At 39.9% G+C, this 14,538-nt stretch overlaps 1 protein-coding gene across 3 annotated transcripts in view; it reads right to left on the reverse strand.

The window, feature by feature from the left end:
- EFCAB14 (EF-hand calcium binding domain 14) overlaps positions 1–14,538 on the reverse strand; it is a 38,287-nt gene that overhangs the window by 18,854 nt on the left and 4,895 nt on the right. For all 3 annotated transcript variants that reach the window (XM_044238161.1, XM_044238164.1, XM_044238162.1), the window contains exons 3-4: positions 10,948–11,093; positions 1,023–1,121 (exon numbers count right to left, since the gene is read on the reverse strand). In XM_044238161.1, the coding sequence (XP_044094096.1) occupies positions 1,023–1,121; positions 10,948–11,093 (245 nt within the window). The remainder of the gene's footprint in view (positions 1–1,022; positions 1,122–10,947; positions 11,094–14,538) is intronic.

The following is a 14,538-nucleotide window of genomic DNA, read 5'->3' on the forward strand; positions in this document are numbered from 1 at the left end:
CAGAGAGGCAGACAGGGGGGAGGGGAAGCAGGCTCCCTGCTGAGCAGAGAGCCCGATACGGGGCTCAATCCCAGGACCCTGAGATCATGACCTGAGCTGAAGGCAGAGGCTTAACCCTCTGAGCCACCCAGGCACCCTGACACCATTTTTTAAGGTCCCCTTAACTCCAGAATCCCTTCTTCCATTTCCTGCTGCAGGGGTTGATGTTTTTTGTGTCCCAATTAGGTACTCTTCTTTCCTTCCTACCCCTATCCACTCTCCCCATCCAGCTCTCCCGACTGCTGTATACTATTTGTCTGGTTGATTGCTGCCTCTTGCTCTGTGCCTGAATCCTAGAGATCAAGTAAATGGATATTCCAAATCATTTTTTCCTAGGCCCTAGAGTTTAGGGTATATCAGAGTGAATTACTTAGAGGATGAGCACTTCTACCTTTATAAAATAATATCTAATGTTTTCCAAAATGCTTTGTACTAATTTATACTCCGAGCAGGACTGTTCTAAAGTTACCTTTGCTCCATATCCTTGCCAACACTTACTATATCCTAAACTTTGAAATTCTGCATTTTCCCCAATTATCATTCTTATGTTTTTTAAAAACTTCTTTGTCAACCATTAAAAAAAAAAAAAAAAGCCATCTATAGCAACTCTCTTCTACAGCTGGTCTGCTTTCATGAAGACACTGTGGATGATGAATTGAGAATGCAAGTGATAAGAAGCAAACCTATGTATGTTAACCTCTAAGAACCTCAGAACAGCAATCTCGGGATTGAGAGAGCCAAATAAAAACGTGTAAATCCATTAAAAAAACAAAACAAAACAAAAAACAACTAAAGTCACCTGTTGCAAATTAAATGCCCAACTAACCAAACCAAAACAGAGAAGTTCTGAACTGCTTAGAACACAGTGATATACTCGATTACTGCCCTCTGGAAATAGCTGATTTCAAATGCCATGCTTTCAAAGAAGATTTGTTAGAAGCTGTAGCAATAAGTTAATCTCAGTGCCCACATGTAGCACTTACCTTCTGAAGTCCCTCTACAGTGGTAGGCAGACTAATTAAGTCTGCAGCTGACTTAACGTTGGCTTTGAGGTGGTTTACTGCAGAAGTCAACAGGGAAATCTGAAAGGTAGAGAGTAACAATGAAAAGAGAATTTGGAGAATGAATACTTCCTGCACAGACTCAAGGCGCCCTCGGCTTTTAAGCATTTCTGTGATCCAGACATTATGCCTTGTCACCTCACAAGAGTGGAGGAACTGTAATATCTTGGATAGAACTGAGATCTGGAAGGCAGCAGTAATACCTCTTCCTTCCCTGCCCCCATTTAAAAAAATATATATTTATTTATTTATTCGAGAGAGAGAGATGGGGAGAGAGAAAAACCCAACCAGATTCCATGCTGAGTGTGGAGCCCAACTCAGGGCTCAATCTCAGGATCCTGAGATGATAACCTGAGTGGAAACCCAGAGTTGGACCCCCTATTTGTAATAGTAAACCCTAGAAACCCAGAGTTGCATACCCAATGTGCTACCCAAGCACCCTTTCCTGCCCAATTTAAACACCAGTGCCAAAGAGGGAAAGGCAAGTATTCTTTACCCTACTCCTGGCAGCTACAAGATCCAACTCTTGTTACTGAAAAGTTGCAGTGATTACAACACGATCCCTCAACAACTGGACAGGGAGAAAGCTAATGATCAAGAACCCCTGAAAGATTTCATTTTGGTAAAAAATAACACCTTGGTTATTTACTGAACTTTTGTTCCTGACCAAGTGGGAACATATATTATAAAGTAAAAGCCCATCATCACAAAATACAGTCTACAGGAACTTGTGCAACACTTTAAACTACTTGGAGATTCAGCTTTGGTTTAACAATGTGATTAATATTTCAAACTCAATAGCTCAACCAAAGTACTACTCTGTACCTAAAGGGGCTCCATAAATACCCACTGACATGCTGACTGATGCAGTACTTGTATTAAAATAGGAATTGAATAAAAAGAAAATGTGTCTTCCCTTCTGCTATGTAGGGATAGAATTCTAAATGGCTAGACTTCTCTCTTGAAGGAGGACTGGGGAAACCTGTATAATACATAATTTCAGGCAGCAGAGATCACATCCTAACACCTTTGTAGTGTGGCTCAAAACATTCTTCAAAGAGTCTTAGTTCCAAACTCCTTTCCTGACCCAAAGTCTGGCATGAGGACACAGATCTACCGATAGCAATTATATTCCAAATGGCCTCACAGAGTAACCACTGAAGTTTCTGGGCACCTGTTATGTACCTAACACTGTGGTAGGCAGTAGCAGATGGACAGCAGACAAAGTGAACCTGATCCCTTCTTCTTTCCTTCAACCAGTGCTGGGTGTCTCTGTGTTAGGCACTGCCACAGGCACTCAGCAGACAGTGGCAAACAAGACCGTGAGGTTTTACTCTCAAGGAGCTTACATCCTAGTAGAAGGTGAAAGAAAAATAAAGAGGAAAAGGTATCAGATGAGCAAGGAATTTCAACAGGATTCCTGGAGCAAGCGGCAGCATGTTCTGAACCAGGAAGTCCACTGTAAGAAGCCCAGGATCTCAGGCCTCGCTCCCTCTTGCTTTTTAAGAGGGATATATTCAGGAGCTTCAGGCCATTTTTCATTTATTCATGACTACAACAAATGAGCCCTATTCCATACCAGTGGTGAAAATACAGTGATCTTGCAGTATTTACATTTTAGTGCAAAGAGACAGACAATTTTATATAAGAAAAACACAGGATGGTAGGGTGCATTAGAAGAAAATTTAAATAAGGTGACTTTAGATTAGACTGTCAGATGAGATGAAATTTGAATTGAGATTTTAATAATAAAAAGGACTTAGTCAAAGGCTGAATGAGTGCATTTCACCGCAGAGGGAACTGCTAGGGCAAATGCCCCAGTGCAGGGAAGAGCTTGGCATATTTGAAGAACAGAAAGGAGGCTTGGTGGGAGGAACATGTAATGTGAGTAAGAAAGGGAGAGGAGAAGGGAGACACAAAGAGGGGGAGGTAGAAGAGTAGAGGTAGGTAGGGAACATTTTTTATTTTAGAGATTTTATTTATTTGACACAGAGAGAGGTGTCATAAGTAGGCAGAGAGAGAGAGAGAGAGAGAGAGAGAGAGAAGCAGGCTCCCTGCTGAGCAGAGAGTCCGATTCGGGGCTCCATCCCAGGACCCTGAGATCATGACCTGAGCCCAAGGCAGAGGCTTTAACCCACTGAGCCATCCAGGTGCCCTGTTAGGTAACATTAAAGAAATAATTAAGTACTAGATGTGATACCGAATAAAGTTCAAAGAAAAAGATATTTGTGTAGGCCGAAAGGGACAGGCTTCACTGAAGTGGGATTCAAATTATACTCTGATGGAGAAGTAAGACTTTTATATATAAAAATAAAGCAGATTTCCTTTCTAGGTTAAATAGGTGAGTGTGGCATTAGGATATCGGTAGGGAATGACAGCATGAATAGGCTCAAGAATACCTTTTCTTCACTGTCTTTCTCAAAGTGACAATGACTTATTTGTGTGATGACTTGATTAAGGACTCTGTCTTCCACTAGACTGTAAGCTCCATGACATACGGACCATGTCTATTTCAGCATTTTCCATAATATGCCCGGCATACAGACAAGCATCAGTAAGTATTCACTGAATGAATGTATGGCTGAGAAAGAACACTCTGTCTAGGAGGACAGTGAGAAGACTAGTCTAAGCAGAGTAGAGGATAGAGGCCAGGAAGGAGGAGATAAGTCTAAATAAGAAGTCGACTCATTTTTCTCACCAGTAAAATGGCTGGAACAATAAAAACTGTTTAACAATCATCTCATAGGGATGTATGAATGTTTTAAAATATGTCTGCAAATTCTTTGATAGTCTTCTCTTCAATAGGTGGAATGTAATCCCCTTCCCCTGAACATAGCCCATCCCCACTGACTCACTTTTAGCTAATAAAGTGGAAGAGAAAATGGGCAACTTTGGAAACTAGTTCATTAAAAGCACCAGGGCTTCCTCTTTGCTGCCTTTTGGATCATTCACTCATGGAAGCCAGCTGCTGTGTTGTTAGAACACACAAGCAGCCCAGTGGAGAAGCCCACATTGAGAGGAACTAAGAACTGTGGCCAATAGCCATGTGGGCTAAGATCATCCAGGTATAGGGAAGCCTTCAGATGATGCAGCCTTGGCCTAGACCTTAAAAGCAACCTCAGAGAGATCTTAGCCAGAACTACTCAACTAAGCAGCTCCCAAATTCCTGACCCACAGAAACTGTGAGGCAATAAATGCTTCTTCTGTTAAGTCATTAAGTTTTGGGACGAAGGTAACACAGAGACAGATGACTAATACAGGCCATGAGTATGAAATGAGATATATAACAAAGCTCTTAGCACAGTACATAGTACAAACAAAATACCAAATTAGTATTAGTTCTTTAACAGTGAAATTTAATAAGCACTTAAAACATGTCATTCTCCATAAATGAGCTAAAATATTCAGACTAATCTTCAACATTCCAACTCTAGCCATTTAAAAACAAGATGGGTGAGAAACCTCAGCCCACAGAGAGATACTCTCAGCAAACAATAAACCTCTTAAGGGTAGTGATTACATCACAGATTGTTTTCATCCACACCTTTAAAAAGATATGCATAATACTGAGGTTTGAAAAGGACTTAAAGGAAATAGGCATTCTTATGTATTATTAATGGGAATGTAAACTGGAGAAGATCTATTAGAAGGTTACCGAGGAGTAAATGTCAAAATTTGAGTGGTTAGGGAGCCTGGGTGGCTCAGTCGATTAAGTGTCTGCCTTTGACAGATCAGGATCCCAGAGTCCTGGGATCGAGTCCCACATTGGGCTCCTTGCTCAGCAGAGAGTCTGCTGCTCCCTCTACCCCCCAACTTCTGCTCACTTGCTCTTTCTCTCTCTCTGGCAAATAAAAAGAAATAAATAAAAATTTGAGTGTTTATATCCTTTAATTAAGCAATTTCACTTCTAGAACTCTATCTACAAATTACTTGCTCATGTACACATAGATGTATGTACAATAGAATCTACTGCTTCCCTATTTGTAATAGTAAACCCTAGAAACCACCCAAATGTCTACTAAGGATGAGGAGATATATTCAGCGAACAAAGGAACTTGTGGAACAACATACAGGGAACGACATCCATTCATCTGGTCTCTCACACACACATACACACACACTAATGCATAAACTAATTCTTATTAAAGTCTATTAAGATTTTCGCAGAAAGGAGGCTACAAGAATGCAGCCCAGACTAATGGCAGTGGACACCTGTGGGGCCTGGAAATGTGTGTGATGGGGGAACACATAGAGATGTGCATTAAAGGGAAATTTTCTTAAGGAGTTCCTTATGTATTTTATTGTTTAAGCCTTATGTAAGAATACACGCATATATTACTCATAAAATTTTAAAGACAAAAGATGGACGAGAAATACACACATAGAAAAAAGACAACATGACTCTGGAAGCATTTAGCGGATTTCCTAGGCTGGCCCTTTCTTCCATGCCCTTCACTGGGTCTTCCAAGACTATCTTAATGTGCTCAGTCATAAAGTGCGAGGAAGGAGGCCTTCCCCAGGTACATTTTACTCAGTGCCCCAAAGTATGTATACAATTGACTCAATACCAACTTGATGGGCAAGAATACAGTAATTCCAAATGCCCTATCAATTGTGTGGTTATCTTTTGGAGACCTAAGGGAACATACTGCTTCCACTGACAACTGGCCAGATCCTAAAAGACACAAGTTGTGTTTTGGGTGGAGTGATCTAGGTAGAAACTATTCTCCAAGGAATAGATCCTGAAGCTAATCAGAAGCATCTCAAGAATGGTAATGGCCTCCCAAATGGCCAGTGTGGCTGGAGGCAGCTACCACTTCACCCAAAAGCAGAGGAGCAGGTGCAAGTCAATGCAAGTAGGACAAGGTAAAGTATTGTTCCACTTCTCCCCATCCTCCAAACACCTCAGGCCTAGGGTTATCAGCTGCTTCCCTGAAAGAGTATACCCTGGAGAGCTGACCATTAACTCTCTAAATACCAAACATCACTTAGGACTTCTTACTCATTTACAAGACCTGAATCTCACATTGGTCACTAAGACTCAGCTACATTCTCAAACTGCAAAGCTGGATTCCATCTTTCAGCATTCCTCTTCTGAGAGTGAAGAAAAGTCAGTATCTGTGGAAAAGTACAGCAAAGCTACATGTGTAACTAGAATGGAGAGACAAGGGGAACTCTCCTTTTACTGCTCTAGTCTCTGATAGATATTCTAGAATGTCAGATCAGATTCAAGCACTACAGAATCTATCTCTAAAAGTCACAAAATATAGTTCAAAGAGTCTAAAAAGTTGAATTAAGTAGAAACCATTAAGAAAAAAACCCACATTCCTGCCAAAAGATGAATCATGACTTTTATGAATATTACATGACTTTTCATTAGCAGAATTAAAAATAACTACTGTAGACCATTTGCTTATTAGATCATTTTATACTATAGAGCCTGAAACGCTGCTTTTTTTCTTTTTTTTTAACTTCGGGATTAAAATTAAGGATTCTTTATATAGTAAGTAAAACAGTTACTAAAACAGATAATCATCAATGATGAATGATTATGAGCCCTAATAGGGACCTGATATCACAGCTTTCCAACTCGATCTACTGAGCACCTACTGCATCCTTAATATAAAGATGTAAGGCAGAATGAAAAACTGGAAAGAAAACAGGCTCCTAGGCCTTAAATATTTTAATATTAGTATTGCTACACAGCTGTGCAACCTGAGCCAACCATTTAACCTCTTTGAGCCTAGTTCTCTTATCTGTAAAATGGAGATACCACCTCCTACATCACAGGGCTATTGAAGCAAAAAAGGAGATCTCACATGTAGTGCATCTAACTGTGGCCTGCACAAAGAAAACATTTAACGAATGGCAGTTATCATCTTAATTGTTCTCATCATTGCCATCATCATGCTTAAAACTCACAAGTTCTAGTATACTTAAAGGCATACACAAATAACTATCATATAAGGTATCAGGACTGAGTGCCAAAAGAAGAGACCATAAAGAAGGGCACTCAAGGTTCTTGATATGGCTCTTCCTGACATATCCTTACTTCTGGCCTTTTTGCACCAAACTTAGCTATGATGAACTATTAAAATTTCCTGAATGTGCTGTTTTTCATTTGTCTTTTCTTCTGGACATGCAGTAAATTCTCGTTATTCACAATAGTTATGCTCTAGAAAGTTGCAGCAAACACTGAATTAGTGAGTACTGAACCACTGTTCCTAAGGGAAGTATAGGGTTAGGTTCTTGAGAGCTGTCTGGTCACATTTTTGTCAACTGGTCAATATGATATATAACCTTGTTTTAGAGCTGTTTCTATTTAAAGACATCTTATTAAATATACATTGCTGAACTCATGCCTGAAGCTGATCTAACACATGAATTTTCTCTGTGAGACACATCACAGCCTTGGGACGCCTGGGTGGCTCATTGGTTAAGCCTCTGCCTTTATCCCAGGGTCCTGGGATGGAGCCCTGCGTCAGGCTCCTTACTCAGCAGAGAGCCTGCTTCCCGCTGCCTATATGTGTTCCTGTGCTCTCTCTCTGACCAAAGGGGGAAAAAAAAGAGACACATCACAGGCTTCTTGCACTTAGGAATACTAGACAGTACTTGAGCACTATGCTAGGGGGACATGTCAAGCAGTGTAGTCACCAAAAAAACCCCCATGAAGTGTGAAAACATGGCAGTAAATATAGTTTGAAAAGGAAATCTGTTTACAGTATGACAGCTGAAACAAAGCAGAGTGTCACCTTGTTTGACATCAACTGGAGATGTCTGTGCTGGATGACTCAAATATTTTGCCACAATATTATACCTGTGGGTGAAGGACTACAAAAGTAGCACAAGTATAGATTTTGGGGTTATAAATTTTAGCAAGTAGGCAAATTCACAAATATGGAATCTGCAAATGAGGATCAACTCTACTCATGTTTTATCTATGACACCCTTCTCTCTTTCTGCAGAATTCCCCTGGCCAACTCTTATGTGCCCTTCAGGACTCAGCTCCTGATGTGAGAGAACCCTGCCTGGCCCCAGCCATTCTAGATAGACACATCCTTTAAAGGGTCCCTCTAGCACTCATCTGGACCTACTTCTTATTGCCCATAAGGCTGTTTTCAATTGTTTACTTTTCTGTCTCCCCCATTTGGCTATAAGAGCCTTGGGGACAGGAATCATCATTTTTGGTTTTGAATCCAAGGCTATCCAACTCTATAAAAACTCTATAAAAAGCAGCTCATTAAGCAGTGGCTGAATTAACAGTCTTCAAAGAAGGAGGAGGACACTCCCTGTACCGGCTACGAAAGGCAATGGGTATGAAATCAGAGGTTTCATGAATAAAACAGAAAAGTAAGCAAGATTTTTAACTATTAGTTTAAAAGTTTTCAATATAAAATTTGATTTTAACTTATTTCAAACTACGGCTTTTTTTTTTTTTTTTTCCAGTTGGCATTAACTTCAGCTCACACTGGGCTAAGGGCAGTTCTTTTTAACTGATGTACTCCATTTTCTTATTAAGCCCTTTTGAATTGCTTTTTAAAAAATAATTTGCCAATAAAAGCATCTTAACTGACAGTTACCCTTAGACACAGAAACATAGAAATTAAATACGGATTTTATTTTTATACCTATTCTGATTTAGGACAAATGCCTTTTACTTGAACAGACCATCAGATATGTGTAACAGTAATTTTAGAAAATCACTCAGAACGCGAAGAGCTCCCCTTGGACCAACATGAAGCTCACTGTACTACTGCCAGCCTCCTGTGCCCATGCTAGCTCTGGCTGGTCTCAGCAGTCACCACCCTCAGCTCTGAAGGTCTAGGAGACTAAAATGGCAAGGGTTTCAGTTCAGTCTCTCCCTGTTTTATATATGAAGCCCTGGGACTGGAGTAAACTTTTCCTGCATACCTGCCTTCCCAGGTACTTCTTGCATTAAAACTAAGAGCCAATCCAAGAACGAAATGATTCTTTTGTTGCTAGATCCCTGGTTAAAGAGAATTCAAAGCCAAAATATGGAGAAAAAAAAAAAAAACCCCAAAATATGTAGCAAAGGTTTGATAACCTGTATGTCCTCTCACACTGACTACCAATTTCCCCTTTCAATTCTTCCCACAATGCTGATTTACATGAATGAGATGAGAAAGAGTTGACACAGACTTTTCATCTTGAAAGATTTCATCCCTGCCTCAGAAGAGTGATCTCCGTGATGGATTCTCTCAATGGAATCCACGGTTTGCCCCAGTGAGAGATGCTAATGAACTACGTCTCAGTGCTTCTCTGTGGTCTATTTTCACTTGATATCATCTCTGACCAAACTGCTAATTTGCTCTGTCAAAAAAAGTAAGGCCACAATTTATCCTATTCTTTTTACAAAAGGGAGTGAATACTGGCTTCTCCCTAATTACTGAGAATCCAAAGATAAATGATAACAAGCAAATAGTGGGTGTTACAACCCATCAGTTATTTCATCAGTAATTTTAAAAAGCGAAACAGAACTGAAGAGGAAATAAAATATCGCAAGGCATACTAAGGGTAAATTATCGTTTTCAGAAACTTTTATTTTAGTTACACATATATGTGTGTAGGTATGTGTTTACTGGATAATGACATAAAACATTTCTTTTTGTGAGTTCCAGGAGAATTCTGAAAGCCACTGCTGCAGGCCACTGACCCCTGGCCTTAAGTGCTGACTTGCCACACTCCCCCACTGCTGCTGAGAGCTGGCTGTAGCTTCAGAAATCTGTGTAAGTGCTTAATTCCAGCACGGCGCTCCCTTCCAGTGGCTGATTCTGAGCTTTGGGACTCACTTCTGAAGAACAGAAGGGAGTTCTGCTTAGCCCCAACGAAGATGGTATATTTATTTATTTTTTTAAAGACTGACTGATTGATTGATTTGCCAGAGAGAGACAGCAAGAGAGCACAAGGAGGACAGAAGAAGAGGGAGAAGGCCCCCTGCTGAGCAGGGAGCCCAGTGCCTTTGTGGGGCTCAGTTTCAGGACCCTGGGCTCACGACCTGAGCTGAAGGTAGACACTTAACTGACTGAGCCCCGCAGTGCATCTGTTTCTAAGCACTCCACAGGTGTAACATTCCTCCGGTGCTTGACTCTTCTTGCCAGTGTACATCTTTTCTAACTAAACTGCAAAAACTGAGGACAGAGGCTACAGGACCTAGCGAGCGACAACTCTAGCACCTGATACACAGGAGATGCTCAATTAATATCCTCTGCATTAGCCCCTTCCCTCTGTCAGAATCCCTCTTTTGGAATCAATGCCCACTGAGATCTGGTCAACTTAGGGACTGAAACGTTTTTGCTCTAGGCTTGCTTGCCTGGCCAAGGTATTTAGCCAACTCTGCTACCTCCTCCTGTGTGAGTCTTGAATAACTATCATTAGGTGCAGATGGTTTCCAGGCTTGTTTTATTTACTACAGTGTACACCACTATGCCCAAGCTGCATCTGTGAGTTTGTGAACTCTATTAAACCAAGTAAGCTCTTATTACCTAATACAAACAGACTACCCATTTTTCTTTGAGGTCAGAATGACATTCTATTTGATACCTACACTGCTCCTTAGGAAAAAATGACTCAAGAATTTCCAACTCCCTCCAAACTACTCTACTTGATAAAACCATTCCTTTGCAGAAAGGGTTAACATTTTATATATTTGGTAATGCATACTATTATCCATTTTACCTAACCTTAATGTGCTGGGATCACAGTATGTAAAACGTCATCTCAAAAAGTAAAACAATCAGAAGTGAGTACTGCTCTATATCTACAAATTCATACTAAACAAAACTAAACATTCACAGCTTACACAGAAATAAAATCACACATTTGCTACCTGCTTATTCATTTCTGTGATGTTTATCCAGACTTTGTTCAAGCCTAGCTCCCCAGATTCAATCTTCTCGAGTTGCTTTTGTTCGCTGAGTAGTTCTTCATTAAGTTTGGGAATTTCTTGGAATGAGCTTTTCTGATTAGATTCCACTAAAAGCAAAAACAAGAATAATAATAAATAACCACAGAGTACTCTCTTGACTCCAAGATGAAAAGATGATCTCACAGTGGGAAGGAAGACAGATTAATAGAAGTCAATCCTGGTAGGACGACTGAATTCCTATCTACCAGCTACACTGTTTTTTAAAATTTATGTAAATGTATATTTTTAATATGAAAGCACCATTTTAACTGGAGCTACTTCACTACTGGGTTACAACTTTTAATTAAAAGTCAGAGGGCTAAAAATGATAACAAAGTATCAGCAGAAACAGCTGGACTCTGTAACTTACTGTGATCCTGAGTAAATTACTCAAATTCTTTGAGCTCAGTTTCCTCATCTGTAATACAGAGATAAAATATACTTTATAGGATTTTTAGAATTAAGTGAAAGAATGGTTGTGAAGTACTAAACAGGGCTGAGCAGGCATACAACAGGTCATAAATAAATACTAAGTATTAACCAGAGCAATTAAGGAGCTTTGTGATTAGTCAAGTGGAGATTTATAAACCTCGCTCCATTAATTCTTAAGGTGATGTCAAAAATTATATCCCTAAATGCTTAAATCTAACTTTTTTTTTCCTCTCTCAAACTGGTCAAATGCAAGATGGGTTCTTAACCACCTTTCTTTTTTTTTTAAGATTTTATTTATTTATTTGACAGAGATAGATCACAAGTAGGCAGAGAGGCAGGCAGAGAGAGAGGGAAGCAGGCTCCCAGCTGAGCAGAGGGCCCGATGCGGGGCTCGATCCCAGGACCCTGAGATCATGACCTGAGCCGAAGGCAGCGGCTTAACCCACTGAGCCACTCAGGCGCCCCACTTAACCACCTTTCAAGTGCTGTTATGAGGATTATGATTTTAAATTTTTTCATAAACAGCAAATAGTGTTTTCTTAAATCTTAAATCAACCCAAAAGCCCAAAGTGAAACAGAAGATAAATGAACATGTTAGGTGAAGTGTAAGGGTGATATTTGGTTTTTCCTTTGGGAAAAAGTATCTCCTGATTGGTTTAGAGATTTGCCAGCCTAAAGGCAGAAGCCTGAAAGAGTGCTTTCTCTTCTGTCTTTAAAGATATTTTTCCTTTTCATGAAAAATAAAATACTGATCATGGCTGATCCCCCAGAATAAAACCCACATCACTTTTTTTAAAGCCACAGATTGCCCAATTAGTTGTTACATACTTTCTTTAAAACCAAAAAAACCTGGCATACAGGAAAGATATAAAACAATTTACTAAAATTTAAGTGCCATGATTTTTTTTTTTTTTTTTTTTTTTGTTCCTCTCTGTAGGGTCAGCATTTGGAATACACCCGGCACATTTTAGGTACTTGTTAAGCATCACTAACTGCATAAATCTGGCCTTTGCTTACCTCCCGACCACTTTTTGTATAGCTTTACCTTCCTCTTCAATCTATTTTCTGGTAAAGTGGATTTTCCAGACACACCGACCTCTTTAAGTCTCAGTGACTCTGTACAAACTATTCTTTCTGCCTAGATGCCCTTGGCTTCTCCCTTCTCCATTTCTGTTACCTTGGCCTATTTATTTCCTTTTAAGATTCACCATAAATAGCTGGGTTCCCATCTTGGACGCCCACCACCACTTCACCACTGCAAACTATCCAGCACTTAACATACTGTGCTGTAACTATCTACTCGCATGTCTGCTTTACCAGACTAAGAGAGACAGAGAGTTGCTAAAGGACAGGGACCAGGACTTATTTGTGATGTATTTCCAGGGCCCAGCACCGTGCCAGGTACACAGAAGCACTCTAGTGCTTGTCCAGGGAAAAGATTGTAGGGTATGAAATGGAGTTAGTGTTGTCCTATTAAGTTAAACAAAAAAAATTCAATCAAACTCAACAACAAAAAATCCCCACAAAAATCGGGGGCGGGGTGGTGGAGGTATCCCTGCCAGAAACAAGCCCACTTTCTCCAAATTCAGAATTATTTAAAAAGAAAATTAGATATTTTTATTTTTCAAAAACATGCATGAAAGAATTTCTGTATAAGTAAAAGATTTCCCTCAGTGCTTTTACTGTAACATTTGATTTACATCAGTTTGCAGGAGTACATGCATCTTACAGAGTGACAACATTCTGTTAGTCCAAATTAATACAGCATTTCAATGATTTTCTTCTACATTTTCAGTGAGGTTGTAAAGTAAAACTTTGTCTGCCACAAGTAAAACCATTCATGTCTGCCATTCTCAGGGGATCAAATGTCCCAAGAGCTGGGGTGAGGGTGGGAGTAGAAACAGAAGTAGAATGTGGATGTGTTAGAGGAAATAAGACAAAACATAAATAACGTGGGTTACAGTTATTAACTAACAAATACATGAAGCTGACAAGCCCTGAAAACTCTCTGGATAACTTAGAATTCTATGAGCCAAGAGAGGATCATTTTCATTATATGATTTGGGGCTTTTAAGGAGACCGAAGCCGAGTCAAGGCACTTTGGCTACATAAATGGGAGGAAGTATAACAAACAACTTATGATTATAATTTACGTTCTTCCAACATGGAAAGCAACTCACTTAAAATCCAGTACATTAATACTCAAAAGAACTTACCACCTCTTTTCCTGATCTCTAAGATCAGGAAGTAGAGATTTTTGCACACACTCTTTAGACAGAAGACATACAATGCTAACAGCAATATTTTATACTTGAACGCCTTCAGTTTGCAATAAACTTTTATGTAATCATTCAACTTGTTACTGAGTCCCTATCATGTGGCCAGCCATGCACTCAGCACTAGTGCATGCCAAAGACCCTGAAGCTCTCAGTCTGGGGGGTGGGAGTGAGGTAAGGAGTCGTTGCAGAATAACTACACAGTGGGATGATGGTATGACAGAGAGATGCCCAAAGTGTTCTGGTGGCATAAATATGTCTTTGGGTTTTATGGATGGGAAAAAGTAGGCTCAGAAAGAATAAGGGACTTATTCATACTTTATAGCTAGTAATGAGCAACCCAGGATTCGACAGTCAAACCTTCTGCTCTTAGGACCGGCACTCTCTCTAGTGTACTCCAGCTGTCAGACACTTACACCCTAATGCCCTCCTTACTACAAGACCATTTTTAAGTTCTGTACTACATGACCAAACTGCTACCCTGGACATGTGATCGAAAAGGAAATGGCCTGATTTATTCTTTCCTTCTCTTCTGAATTCTTTTCCTCCACTCTAGTGTTCCATTGTTGAGTGACAGGGAGAGATGGTTGAGAACAGAATCTTCCTTAAAATAATTGTGGAGGTTTTCTGAAGTACTTGGTTCTGGAAAGAATAATGAACTAAGTTTCAAGACCAATGAGTACCTTCAGCTTAAGGATCAAGTTGCTCCTTGACCACAAGGAAAAATACCAACTCTATCTGCTTTGCTTTCTATTTCAGACATTTCAGCAATCCTGCGTCCTTCCTGACAAATATCTTTGAAAAT

This window comes from Neovison vison, chromosome 2 (assembly GCF_020171115.1).
Source record: "Neovison vison isolate M4711 chromosome 2, ASM_NN_V1, whole genome shotgun sequence".
Lineage (NCBI taxonomy): Eukaryota > Metazoa > Chordata > Mammalia > Carnivora > Mustelidae > Neogale > Neogale vison.